We start from the raw sequence: 20,107 nt of genomic DNA on the forward strand, positions 1-20,107 counted from the left end.
TCCATATGATTTTCCAGCACCAAATTTGTAATAGCCTAAACGCAAGAGACAAAATCCATGTAGACAGACTAACAGCAAAAATGCAAAAAAAAGTCTAAAACACTCCAATCCCCAAAAATTCAGGTAAGAGGCAAGATTCGAGGGAGGGATCCAAATATGTCTCAAACTTCAGCAGTCATTTCTCTGTTGTAATCTTCCTCCAGACCCCACGTGAGTGTGGTTCCTTAGGCAGTGACCGAAAAGAACACCCACTCCTCCTCCCCTGCATGGGGAGACCCCAAGTTTCAATTACATTTGCAAATCTGACCATAGCAAAGACTAATTTGCAGTGAAGCTCAGTCAGATTCTCCAGCAATATTTATGATCCATTTCTGTTCAGTTACCACGTGGTTGAAAAGAAAATAATTGTCTGATATCTTGAAGGGTTGCTCTTGCTGTGATATTCAATGAGAAGCTTCAATCCAACTTGGCAGATTCATCTTACACTGAATGTTCCAAGCATTTGCATTGATAACACAAAAATGCACATGAAGAGCTCCCATTTCCCCCAAAACTATCAGGAAATTATTTTGGTACCAACTGATCTCCCCTAATTCAAACAAAACTTGTTAAATATAAGTGTTACATTTTCTTCAGACATTATGAGCCACTAATCTCAACCTGTTTCTAATGCAGATTTCTCCACCATTAAAATATTCCAGCTCTAGGTGGTGTTAAGCATGAAAAGTCATTTTTCTTGTTTTCTCAACATGACAAATTTGCAACTTATCGGTCGTAAAAATCTGACTTGGTTATAGTCAAATAAGGAAAAAGGGAAGACTGGAAAGCATAAGGACAGAGATCAGACTGATTCAGCAAATTGTATGAATTTTCAAGTACTTGAGAGTGTGTTTGTTAGATGCAGTCCCATGTCTAAGAGTTTCCATACCAAGTATTCATGTGAGAACCAACAACCAGAACTCTGAACACCATGAGGTGGGAAAGGTGCAAGCCAAGGCTCACGGGTTCTGTGTGTTTCTAAAGAAACCTTCCAACTTAGCCTTTGATACCAGAATTTTTTAGTAGGGCTAACAGAAGTGCTGACCAGAATGGCTTTTGCTCATCAAAGATTCAGAGCTGTGTTATTATCTGTGACCCCACCTCTGATGAGCTGCTGTCTGTTCCAGGCGTAACTTCTACCACACCGGGCAGGACCTCAACAACTGCAGCACCTGCCAGAACACGGCGTGCATCATTTACAGGTACCTGGCTCCCTCACACACATCTCCTGCCTGGAGGTCTCCAGAGCTGCACAGAACAGTGCTTTGCTCACACCTAAAAAATGTCTCAACTGCCTCTAACCCCGTTTTTAAGAAAGGACCAAGTGGTTTGTATGAGGGGCTTGGTTTGTTCCTCAAGCAGAAAACAGTTCACAGTGGTGTTAGCTGAAAGGGAAGGGGGAGTGGGCTTGGGAGAATTCAAACAGAAACTTCCCTCTAACGTTTCCCAGGGTTATTACTGGCATACTTTGAAAATCTGTGATGCCATTTCTGATGATGAAATTCTTCTGTGTGATAACATTTTCGAAGGTAGGGTTTCTGTAATAGTTTTAGGTCTTAGAAAAGAAACTCTCACTTCTCTGAAGGCCAGTGAGCTACAGTTCATGTTAACATATAAAACAGCCCCCAAATTCCCACACTTTTCACCTCAGTTGTTCATTCCAGAGAGTGCAATTTGAGTGTAGGCTGCTTCAGATTTAAAGTGCCGTTTTTGCTAAACTCTCATGCCAGAAAGCTTTGCAGGGCTGTGTTCTGGGAGCTGCACATGTTCCTAATGCTGTGTCTGTCCAAACACACTGGGAGAGCCTTCAGCTGTCCAGACATCAACCCCAAAGGCAGCAGATACAAATCATGCTTGGATGCACATGTATCTTGTCCACTCACATGGGAATTTCTAAAGGCATTATCTAATCTCTGCAAGCTCCGTTACGAGGCAGAGAACCCACACCTTGGGTTACCTGATAGCATTTTCAAAAATAAAGGGTAAGAGAACTTCTCTTTGAGGCTGAAACCTTTTCCCTCATTTCAAAGAACATGGCAGATCATTATCTTGAACACTTTGTAATCACTATAAGGTTTTTTTAAATGGAAATAATTCATAGAAAATACTCACATGAAAATGTTTTTCACACTGCATGTTCTGCATGCAAATTTAGTAAAGAGCTTAATAAACTTAATAAACAGCACTGGAACCTGTTTTTCAACATGCAACTCAGTCCCACATTGATGTCCTAAACCTGTGGTAATGAAATTTCCAGCAATTAAATGCCACAACTCCTCTGAGACAAAGCTGTAGGTCTTCTTCACAGCCCCCTGGATACTGTGGGAAGCTACATGACTTCTCTAAGAGCAGAGACTATATTCATTAAAAAAAAAAAAAAAAAAAAAAAAGAGATTTACTTTACTTGATCGTGGTCTCTGAACAATCTCTGTGTGTTTTATGGGACTGGACAGGAACAGGTCACTCCCTAGAATTTATATACAAACCACAGTTGACCCTTCTCTCTTTGTTAAAATACCCTGTGTTTTTAAGTGTACATGGTTTCAGTGCGGGATAGATCTTGAACAAGCACCATCATTCAAAAGAAAGAACAGAGGAAGCAAGAAAACATTCAGGGCCCTTTTTGATTTACTAGGTAGTTTGCAACAATAATGGTGCCTGGAGGCTCACCCTGCAATGATTAATAGAACATGGACACAACACAGGTGCTCTAAAAAATTTCTGCTTTTAAGAGACAAAGAGGAAACAGTAAGGAAACAATAGTTTTTGATTTACAGAGGTGTTCCACAAGATGTGGTTATGAAAAAAGCATTCTGAGTGACTAACATTTGAAGTCCATTAGGCAGTATTGTGAAAGAAGCAATTATTGTCAGTGTTTGCTCCAGACAAACACGTGCAATTCTTGTGCTCTATGTGGCCTGAAATACCTGTGCAAGTATTTTCCCCTAAGACAGCATCACAGTTGAGATTATAAAATCAAGGGTTTCATCCTGCTCCCGGTTTTCCTGCTCTGAGAGCCTCACTCCTCACTGATGCAAGCCCTGCACATGCAGTGTTGGGCTGCTGTCACTGAAGCATCTTCTATCACACCCAGCCCCTGAGTCAAACAATGCATTAATCTCACAGAAATCCCCGTGTGGATTACACTGATCACTAAAGTAATAAAGAGCTTTTCAGTCTAACAGTGACTGTAAATTTGGCTTTATTAACTACCCAGCAGGGATTCCAGGCTTGGGATTTTCCATCTAGATGGTAGAATAGAAATGTTTGTATTGTAATAAACAAATGCAAGTAGCAACCAAAGCCAGTTATCATGGGCAGTTTCAAATGAGGACTGATTTGACCTCTTGCCTCTGGAGATGATATTTCCAACATTAAATTAAAAACTCTGAAGCTGGGTGTAGAAAAGGAACATGAGCAGATGCTACCCTTATGTATTATATAAACCCAACATTTCGTTCTCCAGCACCCTTGGTCTCTGAATACTGAAAGGTATTAAGTTGCAGTTTTAGTAATAAGCTGATAAAATGCAAGAGGCACTGAGTTTATATCACTTCCTTCTGCTTTTTTAATATTTATTACACATTGCTTCTTGTTCAAGAGATCCTTCTACTCTTTTCTAAATGAAAATAATCTTCCTGCTTTCTTTATACCCATTATTACATTGTATATATTATTTAATGAAAAATCCCAAGACCCGTGAGTTAAGGGAAATTATCTTCTAGTTAATTTTGACATAACAATGATGTTTATGGATTTTATATAAAAATACAATTCAAAGTTTTAAAAGATTTGCACATTTACTAACTTTACAGATTTCTTCTGACCAGTGCCAAAATCAGCTTCAGGGCCTTGAAGTGACATCTCAACCCCCTTGAATGATGCTCTTTTCCTCCCCTCGAGGCAAATACAACCTTTCCACTCTCCCCTAAAACCTCCTACAACCTTCACAGCAGACGTGGGTGATACAACTCACTCTCCTGCCCAGAAAATAATTGAAGTAAGGAAAATACACACATTACAGCTTCACCCCGTCCACACTGACTCTTTTGAACCTTACATTTCTTTCTCTGCACTCATCTGCTGTTATCTAATTAACATTTTGGCTCTGGTTTGACATCAATAATGATTAGGGCTTTCAACTGAGGAAATGAGTTCTACTTTCCTCTTAACTAACACCACTCATCTCAAAGACTTACATACTGGCTTATTTTCATATCTTTTTGTCCCTAGCCTGTGTCCTACTGGGAGACACTCACATTCAACAAATGTGAGAGTTTTTAATTGCTATCATATGACAGATTATGTCATATGATTAGATTATGTTAGATTATGGGATCAAAATCTGACCTTTGAATAAAACAGATTGAAAGGTCATCTTAGTACATTGACATTTTTGTCCCATTCCTTTGGGCACAACGTTGGAGATCTTAACTCACATGAAGTAAATTTTTTTGCTAAAAAAAAAAAAAAAAAAAAAAAAAGAAAATTAAGAGGTGAATTTATTTCCCAAGGAGAAACCCCTAAACCCCTTGTGTCTACCCCAGACTGTCTCATTGAATACCACCAAGTTATTCTGATGAGGGAATCAGCCTTTGTTGTGTTTTTTAAAGGGGCAATTTCTCACTTACTACCATAGGTCTCTCCATTTTATTTCCATAGTGTAGAATATGACTTCAGACAACAAGAAGGAAGATTTCATCAGATTTTGAAAACACTGGACAATGCAGAGCAAAATTCAGCATCAGCTTCACCTCAGAAGCCACCACCTGATCCTCCAGCTCCCGAAAAAAAGGAGTTAAGGAGAAAAACAAAAAAGGTGAAAAGAAAATGCTTCTGGTGGATTTGACTTCCTCATGCATCCTTTTGCATTTCAAAAGACACTAAAAGAGAAAGAGCCTGAGAGCACACACCTGAAAATGTGCTATTATGAAATCACAAAGGTTAAGAATGCTTAATTAAAAGTATCTGAAAAATCAAATTAATTGAATTTAATTAAATCAGCTCATTGAATAAAGGTGCATGTAGATACTATTTTCAAGAAAAGAAATTGTTTCTTTCAAAAGGAAGTTCTCGTTTTTTTCCAAGGACAGTTTCATATGCTTTGTAAAGACCTTTTTTTCAACTTTCCAAAAATAACAAGGTTTAAATCTCTACTTTAAAAAACAGTGGTAGACAAAGCTAAGCATGTCACACAGCCTTCATTGCCCATTTAAAAGCAACATGGGCTAAAAGGGAAAAAACTTCATTGAGCTTTGAACAAACCCCATCATCAAGAACAAATTCAGGGAAACCTCAATTGTTCAAACAAATCTCTCCTCAAAGGAGACAATTATAATTATTTCACATCCCCACTGAAATATTTTGTTCATGTCATCTAATATTGAACACCAAGCAAAAAAATTTCAGGTTAAGTTCTAACTCTATCCTTTCCTTGGTTCATAATAAAAAGCCACCATTTAAAAGTTTCAGTCATTTAATAGACTTCTCTGAGAAGAACAGGGGAGTTATGAAACAAGAGAATGCCCCAGTAACTCTTGTCTTAAAGCCCTGCCCAGGCCAGGTCCAGCTCAGTGAATTTGAGTTGTATCTCCAAAGACAAGAATGCTCAGCTCCTTGGGGAAGGCTGTTCCAGGGTTTTTTACTAACATCTAATCTGGATTTCCTGCCCTCTGATGTGTGTCCATCACGTCTTGCTCTGCCCAAGCACACCTGCAAGAAGAGCTCCATGGATAATGGGACCTCTCTCCTGTCTTCACTTCCAAAAGACTGAACAAATCCAACTTCCCTTGGCTGTCACCTCCCATGGCAGCCACAGCCATCCTGGGCTGTCCCTCCAGAGAGCTGATGTCCCTCATATCCCTGGAAGCCTAAAACTGGACACGATCCCTCAGAGGTCACCATGCAATTACTGGATGAAGTGGAATAACTATTTTGGCTATTTCTGACTGAATCATTTGCCCATTGATTGCTGCCCATCTCTCCATTTAAGACCTACATTGCTGTACCAAAATAGCCCAAGATTTTTTTTCGCCTTAAGATGTAAATTAAGATATGATAAAAAAATTGAACATGAAAATAATATTAAGTGAACTGATCTGTATTACACACACAAAAAAATTATATATGCTGAAAAGATTTTATCAAATGTCAATGCAGCTACTTCTTTCCTCCAAAAATACTCAAATCACCATTAGCACAGGGTGTGCCAATGGAACCCAATTTATGATTGGTGATCCTATTATTTTACACATGAAAACATGGTCACCTTTCATATGGGGGGCAGGGGGGAAAAGGTTTTCCAAAGCAAGTCCAGTGGAATGTACTGCAGACCTTTTCTTAGAAGTGGCCCTGGTTCAGGGTATTCCATAGATTAATCCCTGCATCTTATTTTTCTAAGTCATCCTGTATTAATTGTGCAATGTTAGTTTTAAATGTCTGTACACTTTTTGTACACTTCTGTGTTCCTTGAATTCTTAGGGTTAATTACACATTTGAAAATACATTAAAAACAATTTTGCACAGAAGAATTTTGTCTGGAGGAACTAATTTCTTTATAAAACAAATCTTTTAGAAGACAATATGCAATATGCCATGGCTTAATTTATCAAATTTCTAAAGGACTGACACTTAAAAACCATTTCCATGTTAATTTCAGTTAGCACAGAAATAACAGGAATGAAACTCTTGTCATTTTAGAGGCTTTTCAGAAATAAATTTACTTTTTACTAATATGTTTTTAGAAGCCTCTAGTGAGACAGAAAAGCTCTTCAATAATAGGCTGTGGTTGTAAAAAAGGTAAGAATTAAATGACTCCTTCAGAACACATCACTATGTTACACTCAAGTACATGCACTGCTTGTGCTGCTGTGCCAACAATATCCCTTTTTTGCATTAGTCTCTATAATTGAGGCAGTGAATGATTTATTAGTGTATAAAAATAACATTTTAAGACCAATATCCCCTGTGGTAAAGTATAATCATAAACAATACCGAGAGCTTTAACACTAGTAAAACCAGCAAGGTTTTTTTCCTGTATTGAACCCATTTTTTAATAATTTATGATACAAAAGCAACCTTTTTGCCTTTCTTTTTGTTGACAAGCACAAAAAGTGCCCATTTTAAGCTATCTGATTTTGGGTTTGCCCACATAATGCATATGATGCCATCAATTTCTTTTCAAAGGATCCAGATCATTTAATTTAAACAAACCGCAGCACTTTGGTTCACCACATAACACCAATCAGCTCCTGGGGTCAGGAGAACTATGCAACCCAGAAATAATCTTTTTAGTTTAAGAAAGTCCAACCAAAGGTAGTTACAGGTAAGGCTCTAAGTCTTTCTTATGACCTGAAGGAAACATCAATACTCATAAAAATCTGAAATACACTGATTGCAGTGTATTTTAAGGGCTTACAGATTTCATATTTTAATGTCTGAGCTTGATGGGATTCAGAATCACAAACAATTTTTAATCCTTAGTCTCCCAGTCACAATTAGCTTCTGTTTTCCAGATTTCTGAGCTGCTGGGTTTTGATTCCTCTCCCAGTCAGTAAAGTCTGGCTCATCCACGTGTGGATATGAAATTCTCTTTGTGCCCTTGGCCCACAGAGCAGCAGGGAAGCACAAGAGTTCCCAAGGCTCAGCCATGCAGCAACATCCACTTCTCTCTCAGCCTTCCCTCTGTCCAGAGTTTGCAAACTCACCCCTTCAAGGCAGCTGTTCGCCTTGACAGGAAATGCAGAATTCCAGCCCTGTGAAAGCACTTTCCTTCAGGAAGGCTGCAAGGAGCTTAAAATCCCAGTTATCCCACAGTGCTTGACACTCAAAAGGATTTCTACATCACACTTGAGAGAGAACATTGGAGCAAAAGGCTTTTGTCCCACTAAAAGTGGTGGTGGGGAGGTGTCAGTTGTGGATACACCAAGAGCAGGAACAGGGTAACTCTGCTTAGCTCCTGCTTTGTTCAGATTTTAAAACGTGCGTATCTTGGCAACATAAAACAAATAAATTTAATGCTTTGCAACACGTAATTGGAGAATCTTGGTTACATGAAAATATGATATTAAAGCACGGAGAGGGTTTTAATTGTTCACTATTAAAATATTTTAGTAATTAATTATTAATTCCTATAGGAATTAAAAAATTCCTATAGGAAATAAAAAAGTACCTGATACACTCTACACAATTTATAGAGTGAAGATTGGAAGAAATTGGCAGACTGTTGGAAAATAGAAGTACTGCCTACAGAAAACTTCTCTGGTTTACAAAATTACAGCATAATCCCTAAAAACAGCTCCCAGAGCAGGAAAGAAATGTTAAAAATACAAACACTTTCTTAAATAAAATTGAAAAAAAACCCCACAACCTCCCCATAAGTTGTCAAAAAAACACATCAAAAATCCCAAATCACAGCTAGTTGACAGCACTTGATTACAAAAATATTGTGGGCTTCTGAGAAATACATATTTCAATGATATATGCTATATAGAAAACATACAGAATGCGGTATATTCCAAAATTACTGTATTTGAAATTGTTGTTTTATGGAATCAAACGGACTTTCTTTAAAAATTAAAAATGTATGAATAAAATACAGATTTGTCTCCTGTAACAGCAGCTCATGAAGGGCTTCTGATGGTTCTGTGCACTATAGCAATGCTGCCAGCACAGGCACACAACATCTTCCTAATGGCACTCAGTGTCTAATGTATGTTTTGTATATTTCTAGGCCCTTTAAATGTGTTGTTATCTTTTGCAATAAAATGAGATATTTTTATTAGGTTTCAGGAGTCAATTAATAATGAACAACGTTTAGATTACAAAGGAAGGGAACTGCTGTTCTTTGGGAAAAGAAAAATGAATGGAAAGCTAACAGGCATGTCTGGAATCATTCTGCAACATCTCCAGGTAGAGCAAGGATGTCAATCAGAATACCAAACGCAAAGGCTGTAGCTTTTAGCTAGATCATGAGTATAATTGAACATATCAAATTCTCCAACTACGGCAGCTCTGCAAATAGTTTCTGTGGTCATTGTCTGCTCTAGAGTAGAAAATGTTGCTTAAGACTTAGCAGATTTCTTCTTGGTAAGGTTTTATTTGTGCAATATTCTATATAAATATTTTCTAAAACATCTCTATGTAGCATAGGTACACTTATTTCATCCTGTTAAACTGATACTGTGAGCAAAATCAAGTTTGGAAGAACTAAAGGAAACCTTTAAGGTGCTTGTGGTGGATTTACGATATTTCTATTTCCCTAACCAAGGCAAGACTGAAAACAAGTATTTCTGTGTTTTACATGGTTTAGAAATTTGACTTCTATAATTACTGTAGGAGGACTTCACTGCATGACAATGACCTTTAGCTGAATGTCTAAATCTCATTAAGTGCTCAAGGTAAGGCTTGACTAGCCAGCTTCAGACAATAAACTTGTCCCTCCTCATGAAAGTGTAGAAGCACTTCTACAACTACAAAGAGTCAAGGTTTTGTGAGGTTTTAAGAGGGAAAACAACCAAGCAGCTGTTAAAGCCCTCAGCTGCTAAAACACCACGGTGAAGGCAAGAATGGCATTTAACTAAGACTTCCCTGCAGTAGCTGCAGAGAGCCAAATTACCTTTCCACCACCACCTCCTTCTCCTGGGGAGATTATTTCTTTCTGAGCCTGGCTCTTCTCAGTAATTACATGAACATAGCTCCCAGCAGGCATTTACCAGCTAAGCCCAAGGCAGAACCCTCCCTTTCCCTTTCCCTTTCCCTTCAAGTGGCATCACAGCATGCAAAGATCCAAACTGCAAACCCAGATCTCTGCCAACAAGCTAAAGATTGTGAAAAGAACACCTGAATATGAAAATTACCCTGCTTATCCCTGTCAGAAAGCAAAAAATTCCCTCAGGTAAATCAAATCCAGTTATCTGTCAGGTGCCAGGCATTTGGACTTGCAAGGAAGTACAGGTCTTGTGAATTATAACCATTGTTCTTACCAGTGTAAGTCAGTATTAGCACTACTTTCTACTGCACTTTAAAGTTACAGTAAATTGCACTGCAGAAGTTAATAAACATACTTGCAATGTTCAGAAACACAGCAACAGATTTAAAATCTTAAGAATAACCTTCTGTCCTCCTGGAAGTGATAGATCTAGCCCCATTTAGAATGTCACCTGTATAACCTCAGCTACACAGTCCAGCTACAGGAATTCCACATGCCCCACCTGCCCTTGCAGAATTCACCACACTTTCAGCAACTTGAGCTCATCTAAGCGTTCTCCAGGACATAATTCTTGACTAGGTGCTTCATTTTAATAAGATCAAGCATTCAGGCTTTCACAGTAAGTTTGACCCTCTCAAAAGTGTTAAAGCAAACCTGAAAATTAACTCGGTGAACCAAAGTAGCACACAGAGCATGGAAAAAGCTTCTTTTGCCAGTTTTTTTTCTGAATACAAAAGACTTTTGTTCCTTAAAAACAATTTATTTGCTTTTTAAAGGCTATTCTTTGAGAAGAGTTGCTTCAGCTATAGAAAATGTAGCAATTTATTGGAATTCGACCTTGGAAAACCTCTAAAGTGCCCAATATACACATATGCAGAGGTGCTTGTGAACATAATTGGAAGCAAGAGAACTGCATTTCAAAATTCACACTGAATTTGTTCTCTTCATGTTAAAACAGCTGAAGAAATTACAGTAGATCAGAGGGGGGAAGAAAAGAAACAGATTTTCCAAGCCATTTCAATTTACTGTAACCAGCTTGTTTCCTACTGGTTTCCTAATGGATCTTTTACGGAGGACTAAAACAGCTTCATTTTGCTGTTTCATGTGCTGTTTATGGTATCCAGAAATACTCCTTAATAGACTGGTTTGGTCATGCACAGCACTCATATGATGCTTCCCTTGTACACAGAACATTTTCCAACACTCCAGAGAACTGAAAGGGTCACTGGTCTTCATTCCAAACCATTTCCTGTTGTGACCATGGAGGAGCCTGAGGGTTCCACATGAACAGCCTGGAGCTCAGATAAAAACCCACAGAGATGTCTCAAACTTGCAGATGTACCACCAGGGAGTTCAAAGCAACCAGTGGCAAATATTTCCTCTGAGGAACTCAATTAGTCTCCTCAATTATTAGGAGCCTGATCATTAGGAGGCACACATGCTCTGGCTGGAAATGATCTAAAAGTGTTATCTTCCAATAGAAATAAACAGGGGAACACAGGAAATTTTAAAAGGCACACAATGTACCTCTTGTGGCCAAAATCATCAAGTAAATGATGCTGTGATTTTGTAGAATGAAATAAATCTCCAAAGACAAACCATTAAACATCATTTTTCCATAAGTGAACAGTCTGAAGGGCAAACTCCAAATTCCTGGTGAATTCCTTGCATTCTCACAAATAGCCTAAATGCAGAGGAGCATTCAGGAAATGTGGACTTAAATCTGAAAAGATTGCAGAATCTGCCCTTGAATATCACTCTTAAATGGTGGAATCTCCACAAAAAAAATCTCAGGTGAGTGTTTAGTGCCAGCACATGCCCAGATTTTTATTTTTAGTTTAACTCATACAATTTCACTTTAGATTAGTAGAAATAATCTTTTCAATGTCTTAAACCATGTCCTTTATGCAGGTTTGTAAAACTTTCTTCATTTTTTACAAATATCAATTAATTTTCTATTTATCATTTATTCTCTTAAAGAATGTTTTAATCTTACAACTACACTTCAAAAGACTGACTACAGTGTCACAGCTGAATGAAAAAGAAAGTAAAGCTTGAAATTTTTAAATTGAAAAAAATAATTCACAAGGACTCCACAAATGCTATATTTGCATTTTTTCCAGGATATCTATAAAATGAGTTTCAAAGCATTGAGAATGCGTTAAAATATTACTCACAATTAATGGATCTCGTCCCATTGTAATAACAGTTCTGTTCACTGTGCGTAGTAACTGCACCATTATTTCTTGAATATGGTGATAAGTTGATGCCTGCAAATGAAAAAAAGAGAGTCTTAATATTAAAATCATATCTCTTTGAAAAGTAAGAAGAAACCAATTATTCCCATTTTGACAGTTTGAGTTGTACAATATAGAGGGCTAGTGAAAGAGCAACACTAATTGTTCTTGCTCGCTCTTCTCCTTAATTCCAGCAATTTCAGTGGAATTCTCGAGTCCAATTTCAGTCTAATTTCAGCCCAATCCACTCCACAACTTTTTTGTTTCAAACAGTCACTTCCCATCTCTCACTCAAAGGACTCCTGCTCTCCCCTAACTGAGCAGTCAGTAGCTTAACCCTGGCACAGTTACCTGGAGGCAAATTCTCTCACAGATCCCCACGTCTGTCAGGGCTCTCAGGGCACCTGGAGCTCAGGAATATTCTTAGCTGGCAGTCACAAATTGGAGTTATTAAGGGAGAAAATTGTCTTCATTTACCTGAGCAGCTCTGGGAGGGCACAAACTTGACATGGTTGGCCCAAGGCTTCAGGCTCTTGTTGCCTAAAGGACATTTGATTATTTATTGTAAAACCCTGAGCAAATGGAAACGACCTTCTGCTCACCAGTTGCTCTGACCTTACTCTGAACACTGAACAACTTGGGAAAACAGCATGCAACAGGAAAGAAAAAGTCTAAACACATCTCTTGAAGAAAAGGATATTTAGCTTACACCAAGTCCCCCATTTAATGTCAGAGATAGCATGGAAAAAACACCACAACCACAGAAGCCATGGAGAGTTCCTGATAAAGCTTTAGGTAGCTGAGCCCCAGTACCATCCCAGGAGAAACTGCTCCAGGTTCTGTTTTTCCTCTGAATCAGCCAAAGTCTTCTGCTTTTTCTTTTCCCTATTCTGATCAGGGCACTCACCTCGAAACAGGGACCTTGATCACCTCTGGGAATTTATTTACTAATACATTTATCCTCCTTTATCCTTTGACAATGAGACACACAAGCTGAATTGATCTCCTCACCTATCATAGCATCTCAGAAGTTGTTATATTCTAAAAACGAACAATGTAGTCACAGAATAATTTGTGTTTGGTGCTTCCTTCTTGAAAATTTCACATTCTCTGGTAAAGTCTTATGTTTATAACACAACTACACTTGAGAATGTCTTCACAGAAGACACATTTGTTGTTTTTATAACATTGTTTACCACTATAATTTAAAAAAAAATATTATCAACAGCCAAAACTGATGAACTATAGAGTAGCTCTTAGCACAGGGATGTAATTTATTCGTTAGTTTCCCTTTCTTTAAAAATTCAAAGATGAGGGCTCATATAATGTAAGTTCACTTCCACATTTCAGTATGTGCTATACCATAATTAGTAACAGTTCAGAACATTGCATAATGAGTTTTAACATTTAGCCCTGACTCCATCATTAAAGATGAGCTCTATTCTTAATTCACAAGTAGCACAAACCTCTCCTGGAAAGACTGCTACATATGCTCAAGCACACAAAGGTTATTTTCTGGTAGACCTTTGAAATTTCAGAGAAACATTACCAAATGAAATAAAATGGTTTCTCTATGAAACTGAGGCTCCTTTTCTTCTTGATAATCTAAGAAACAATCAGGCATTCAATACCGACATTGTCAAATTAACAAAAATTATTCTCACACATTCTCAATACATGAGAGTTCAGCTTTTATCTTACAGCTTTTAGCTTCAGAAGATAGTCTAACAACCAACTGCAATGTGTTTTTTCAGATCATACTGCTCTCCACGGGGATGATGTGGGAAAACCCACCATCATTTGGCTTCAGTCCATTGATTAAGCATAAGATTTTTTTAGGAGCTAAATTAACTGCTTGTATCACATATAAATGCTTCCTTGGAAAACGTTAATTGTATTATTCCATTTATTAAATGTGATGATCAAAAATGTTTTTCTTCCCTGTTGAAAAGCTCTGCCAAGGTATGGAAGAAGCAGAGTTCATGCTCTGTGGGCAGGTCAGCAGGAGGGAGTGTTCTCACAGAACTCAAACACCTTCAGGTTCCTTGTTGGGCTGGATGGCACAGACTGGTACACAGATTCATTAATAGAAAATCCAAACCAAACAGAATTTCACTCTCTTTCAAGAATATCTGCATGGGGTAAAAGCAGAGAGTGTTTCATTTAGCTTTCATCTTCAATTTAAACTACTACAGTACTGGGACAGAAAAAACAATTGTGTTGATTCAGAGTTAACCCTGCACTTCAGATTCTGATGGAGTGTTCATTTATTTGGACAGTGGCAACCAGGGACTCACTGAATGGCTCCTGGAGGGTTACAACATTACACAACCTGTACTTGGACACATTTCTGTCAATTCATTCCAGTTGTCCCTGCCCTGTCCCAAACTCTCCCCTGCTCCCTGGCGTGGGGCTCAGTGACAAACACAGCAGGTCTTGGCACTGTGCGAGCTCTGCTCAGCAATAACTAAAATTTCATTGCTGCATTATCACACTGTGCTGGTCACAAATCTGAACCATGGCACTACATGGGCAGCCACAGAGGAAATGAGCTCTGCACCAGCCAGATCCTGTGTGCTCACTCTCTGGTGCACCCAGTTCTGTAACTTGTATTCCTTCTCTGACACACATACCAATAAAGGCACATAGAAAAGGATAACAATTCTTTTTTGAACTATAACTCATAATCCTGCATTGTTCTGGTTGAAAAGCCTCCACAAAACACCTTAAGGTAATTGGCCCTGAAAGAACATGCAGAATTCCTGACTACATTCCTTTGAAATTCTCTTTTTCTAAAGCCTTAAGATCTGCTGGAAGTTAGGGAAATGCTTAAAAATTTCTTTACAATCCTAAAATGCTTCCAGGCTTGTTTGCTCGTGTTTGTTAAACAGCTTAAAATGCAACTGCTGCCAATTACTGACAATGCACAGAAGAGGAAAGGATTCTTCATCTCTCTTGCACTTACAGTCCAAACCAAGATTTCACTATAGATTCCAAGAGAAAGCATTAACCATTACATTTAATTTTGTAAGCACTATATATAAAAAACTGTTCTGAGTCAATAAATATTAAAGTATAGCATATGTATGTCAGATTAGAGACAAAGTCACCTCATGAAGGACTGCCAGATTGCACAAGACAAAGTGTTGTCAGGAGGAAAAAGGGAAGTGGTTTAATTAAAATAGAAACAAAAATAACTGATTTTACCATGACCTTCCTTGCAGTTCTGAGATTTAACTGTATTTCACAAGTGCTTGAAGCACAATCTCAAGCTACGAAGCTAATTCCAGACATGATTAAGTCAAAACAATGCCATTTATATCCAAAAGTTGTTTTCTGGAGAGGAAGCTTAAAATCAAACCTCAGCATCTCACTGAGATGCCCAACAGTGACTGTCTAGTCATAAAAATAAACACACAAACACTACAGAAAGCAGAGTTTTTAACAACACGCTGGCTACCTGCAGACCCCAGCAGTGAGGCAGCAGCTGAAGGAAACAGCATCTGAACACAAGGAGCTGATGATTCCCATGTTCCCACTCGCTAAACAATGTGAGGCAAAAGAGTAGAGCAGAGCTGGTAATATCAAAATACCCTTTTTCCTTTGACAAAGGAAAACGCATTCTTCAAAAATTCTTTAACAACTTCAAAGATCACTTCAGAGTATAATTTTTCACCACATGAAACAGAACATCTACTGCTGCTTTTTCTTCCCTTGTCCTCTGTGTGCATTCTATTTCTGGTGACGTTCACAGAATAAACGCAGTGCAAGAATATCAAAGCTCAGTTTCCATAAGTTTTTGAATACTAGTCTAAAACCAGGTTTGTTTGTCTACTGAGATGAAAAAAACCAGAAGAAATAGGGACAAGACATCAGTGTTATTAATATTGTAACATGATCCAGCTCTGGCCCCTCAGTTTAGGAAGGACACTGAGTGCTGTGTCCAGCTCTGGGATCTCAGTTTAGGATGGACACTGAGTGCTGTGTCCAGCTCTGGGTGTCTCAGTTTAGGAAGGACATTGAGACACTTGAGCACATCCAGAGGAGGCCATGAGGTTGGTGAGGGGCTGGGAACACAAACCCTGGGGGGAATGACTGAGGGAGCTGGGGTTGTTCACCCTGGAGAAAAGGAGACTCAGAGGTGACCTTACCACTCTCTACAACTCCCTGAAAGGTGCCTGTGCTCAGCTGGAGTTGGACTCTTTCTCCAGCACTGACAGAATGAGAGGACACAGCCTCAAGCTGTGCCAGAGGAAATACAGGTTGGGTATCAGGAAAAAGTTCTTCACAGAAAAAGTGATGAAGCTGTGGAATGGCCTGCCTGGGGAGGTGGTGGAGTCACCACCCCTGGATGTGTTTATAAAAAGCCTGGATGTGGTATTCAGTGCCAGGGTTTAGTTGAGGTGTTAAGGGCTGGGTTGGACTTTATGATCTTGAAGGTCTCTTCCAACCTGGTGATTCTGTGAATTCTGTGAACTGTGCTACTAAAGGCTGAAGCTTTCTCCTCCAGCAGGTCAAACCATCCATTTTCTTAGAAAGGGGCTAGGAAATGCAGAGAATGAATTGTTGAATAGAAAACTGCATTAATCTTAGGGTTCAAGTGTAATCCCCACTGAAATAATTTGGTTAATTACCAAACCAACTGTCTGGATCTAGATCACACTGAATAAGGGCATCCTGAAGGACACTGCCCAAACAATAACTTAGCCATATGTGAACCCTTTCATTTGCCTGTGGGTTACCAAGCATTTACTGCTGCAAGACAAATACAGCCTGAAACAAGGTTTCTCGCTTTAGCTGGAAAGTGAACATGTGTTACACTCCAGAGAAATCCATAGTGGCTCTTAAAGACAAATGACTGTGATCCTTGGGTGCTGCTGTGCTCCCTTCCTTTGCCCCTTTTTCCTCCTTCAGATAGGTCACCTCAACAGAAGATTGTCAGTATTGAAGCAAGATCAGTTTTTGGTTTAAAAAGTGAGATAACAATCCATGAATTCCTCTGTCAAGGAAGGAAAAAGCTAAGAGTGATGGCCACACATTTGCTGTTGTGGTTACAAAGCCCAGTGTTTCAGTTAATGACACACATTAATGTATCCTAAAATCCATATTTTCTCTGAGCAGCAGTAGTATTGCCAGGGGCAGGCCAGGGGATGGACTTTCTGCAACAGAAGCATCTGGTTCTTTTGTTGATATCCCAACTATTCTACAATATTTCTTAGGAATATGATGCCTCTAGAGGGCTCAGCATGTTCTGATACCACTGCTGGATTTATCCCAAAGGGCTTTTCTCCTTCTATCAGAAATGCATCAGCATTCACTGCAAGTGCAATCTATAGATAACTGCACATGTCACAGAGAATCTCCAGTTTACCTTCCTTGAATGAAGCTATTGCAGAAATGCCACTTCTGTTGAACAAATGTCAATATATGTATATATATATATATATATTTAATGCACGTGTTTTAAATTCTCAGCAATTCTTCTGCTGTTCTGCATAATGTTCTCACTCACACGAAGATGAGCTACAAACCCATATTTTCAGTAGGCTTTAATGAGTCTTTTATATGTCAGCAACTGCTGCTATGGACAGCTACTGCTAAATTCAAAAATAAACTTCATTTATGCAGTACACACAGAGAAAGTATTACTCCATCTTGCCTTACAATTGTTTCTTACCTTTTAAAGGATACAGTAAAAAAACTGGTTACTTTGCATTATATAGCCTTATAAGATGATAACTTCAATTTTTGCCCTATCATGCTTTCACCATTTATCTTAAGAATTACATTTCAAATTCAAATGTTCCAATATTTCTTTTCTATCCCCTTGGATCAATCCCTCCTGAACAGCTTAAGTCTAAACCAATGAGGCAAATAGCTCATAATACACATGGAAAGATTGCCCTGTGCAAACTGAGAAGCCTCAGCAGTATCAAAGATTTTTATGAAATCAAGATATATGCTGTACTGATTTCATTTACTAGGAAATGATCCAAGGAGCCACAGTGGAAAACTCCTAAAATGACAACTTGCCTTAATCCAAAGTCTGCAAAGTTTGAACACGTGTCAGAAAAGTATAGTCGAGGAAAAGTCTGCACATATTCACAGGTAAAGGAAATTACAGCCTTCTTAATGTAATTAATTATGATGTTTTCTCAGAATACATTCCTTGAATTATTGAGGAGCTTCATTGAATAACTTACTGCTCATTACAAAGTGAGGGACTAAAAAGTCAATTCAACATTCTCTCAAATGAGGAAAAAAAAAAGAACCACCCAGATGAAAATGTCAGTGTTCCAAAATTTCAGAGTCTGATAAAGAAACTACAGTGTCCAAGTGAAATATAGTAATCTGTTTTACCCAGACATTGCTGAAAGCAGAAACCATCCCCTACAACACTTGTGCAGCGAAAAGCATTTGTTTCAGAAACCACAGGGATTATTATGAAGGTAGAAAGACGGAATTTGAAATTTATTTTGTATAATTAAAATAATTACAGAATAATTGAAAAGTTGTGGTTGGAAGGGACCATGTAATCCAACCCCTGCAATGAGCAGGACATCTTCCCCTGGATCAGGTCACTCAGAAGTCAGGATTCATCTTTAATACCTCAACTGCCCTTTGGTTTATGAAAAATAGGAGGAAAGTTCAATTTGCCACTGGCTTGTACTAAATGTTTGAAAGAGATTAATCATCATCAATAATTTACTTCCTAATCAGCTCAGGCTTTCTACAGACTTGGGCTCTCTACATCATCATCAATACTCACAGGGTCTTGACAGCTCAGAACCTCCAGGATGCTGTGAAGTAATTCAACACAGTACTTCCTCTCCTGCACCTGGAGCTGCTGATCCTCCTTCTGTTCCAGCAATTCCCTCAGCTCTTTTGTAATCACAGGAAGCAGAATGTCCCTGCATTCTGAAAGAAAGCAAATTATCTTAACAATAAATATGAATGAAATACTATGTGCAAAGAGTGAAACAGGATATGCTTTAACAATCCCAACGTGGAATTGTTGATTTTCCAATCATGCCTCGGGAATATTCCAAACTTGGTTGGTATTCTCATAACATATCAAAACCAAAAGTTCCTGATAAAAATAATTTTCTTCAGCTAAATTCTGAAGGCTATCCAGCTTATATCAAACACTTGGGGCCTAATTAATTACTTACATACAAAGCATCTTGAAATTAATTATGTTTAAGCAATGACAGGATTTTAATGTAAGAAAATAACTGTATTTATTAACTCGTTTCTGAAAATAAGACTCAAATAGCAGAACAGAACCATGTGCATAACTTTTGAAACCTATCTTCTAAAGGCACATACGAGAAGACTCTAATCAAAGAGTCTTATCAAGCCTGTGATAGTGAGAGCTGTGCATACATTCATCCTTATTTAAATTTAAGGAAGCTGACACAAATATGAAGTTGCATTCCAATCTCACACGTACATCGACTTTTTAAGAGAGAGGTGCTTATAGGAAAGGTCAGGATTACAAAACACACAAATTTGAAATAACTGTAGTGAGAGCAATATCCATCCAGGAATAAGAAAACATATACTTTTTTAAAGAGTGATTTATAGCACCTGGACACTGTGCACTCCCTGATGAAAAAGTGCAGGGTGAGATATGGTGGAACTTTATCCAATGTGATTTAAAACAAGTCAGGGGCTCAGAATCCCCCCGGGGAAGGGAAGGGAAGGGAAGGGAAGGGAAGGGAAGGGAAGGGAAGGGAAGGGAAGGGAAGGGAAGGGAAGGGAAGGGAAGGGAAGGGAAGGGAAGGGAAGGGAAGGGAAGGGAAGGGAAGGGAAGGGAAGGGAAGGGAAGGGAAGGGAAGGGAAGGGAAGGGAAGGGAAGGGAAGGGAAGGGAAGGGAAGGGAAGGGAAGGGAAGGGAAGGGAAGGGAAGGAAGGGAAGGGAAGGGAAGGGAAGGGAAGGGAAGGGAAGGGAAGGGAAGGGAAGGGGAAGGGGAAGGGGAAGTGGATTGTAACTGTCTGAATTTTGCAGATGAAGCAACAGAAGCAATCCATGCAGATTATTCTTGTTGAAGCAACAGCTCAAAGCTATATGAAGCCAAGAGCTTTTAATCATGTCTGAAGAGCAGCATAATTTCTTGCCT

At 38.7% G+C, this 20,107-nt stretch overlaps 2 protein-coding genes across 3 annotated transcripts in view; one reads left to right on the forward strand and one right to left on the reverse strand.

The window, feature by feature from the left end:
• Window positions 1-6,507, forward strand: part of INSYN2B (inhibitory synaptic factor family member 2B) — a 29,300-nt gene extending 22,793 nt beyond the window's left edge. For both annotated transcript variants that reach the window (XM_066328937.1, XM_066328938.1), the window contains 2 exons: window positions 1,167-1,241; window positions 4,702-6,507. In XM_066328937.1, coding sequence (XP_066185034.1) covers window positions 1,167-1,241; window positions 4,702-4,888 — 262 coding nt within the window. In that variant the 3' untranslated portion in view covers window positions 4,889-6,507. The remainder of the gene's footprint in view (window positions 1-1,166; window positions 1,242-4,701) is intronic.
• The window catches only part of DOCK2 (dedicator of cytokinesis 2), a gene marked incomplete at its 5' end in the record, with an annotated part of 150,790 nt that overhangs the window by 83,962 nt on the left and 46,721 nt on the right, over window positions 1-20,107 (reverse strand). Inside the window, 2 exons of the mRNA XM_066328940.1 lie at window positions 11,926-12,018; window positions 18,755-18,903. Of these exons, the coding sequence (XP_066185037.1) occupies window positions 11,926-12,018; window positions 18,755-18,903 (242 nt within the window). The remainder of the gene's footprint in view (window positions 1-11,925; window positions 12,019-18,754; window positions 18,904-20,107) is intronic.

Source organism: Sylvia atricapilla, chromosome 14 (assembly GCF_009819655.1).
Source record: "Sylvia atricapilla isolate bSylAtr1 chromosome 14, bSylAtr1.pri, whole genome shotgun sequence".
Classification (NCBI taxonomy): domain Eukaryota; kingdom Metazoa; phylum Chordata; class Aves; order Passeriformes; family Sylviidae; genus Sylvia; species Sylvia atricapilla.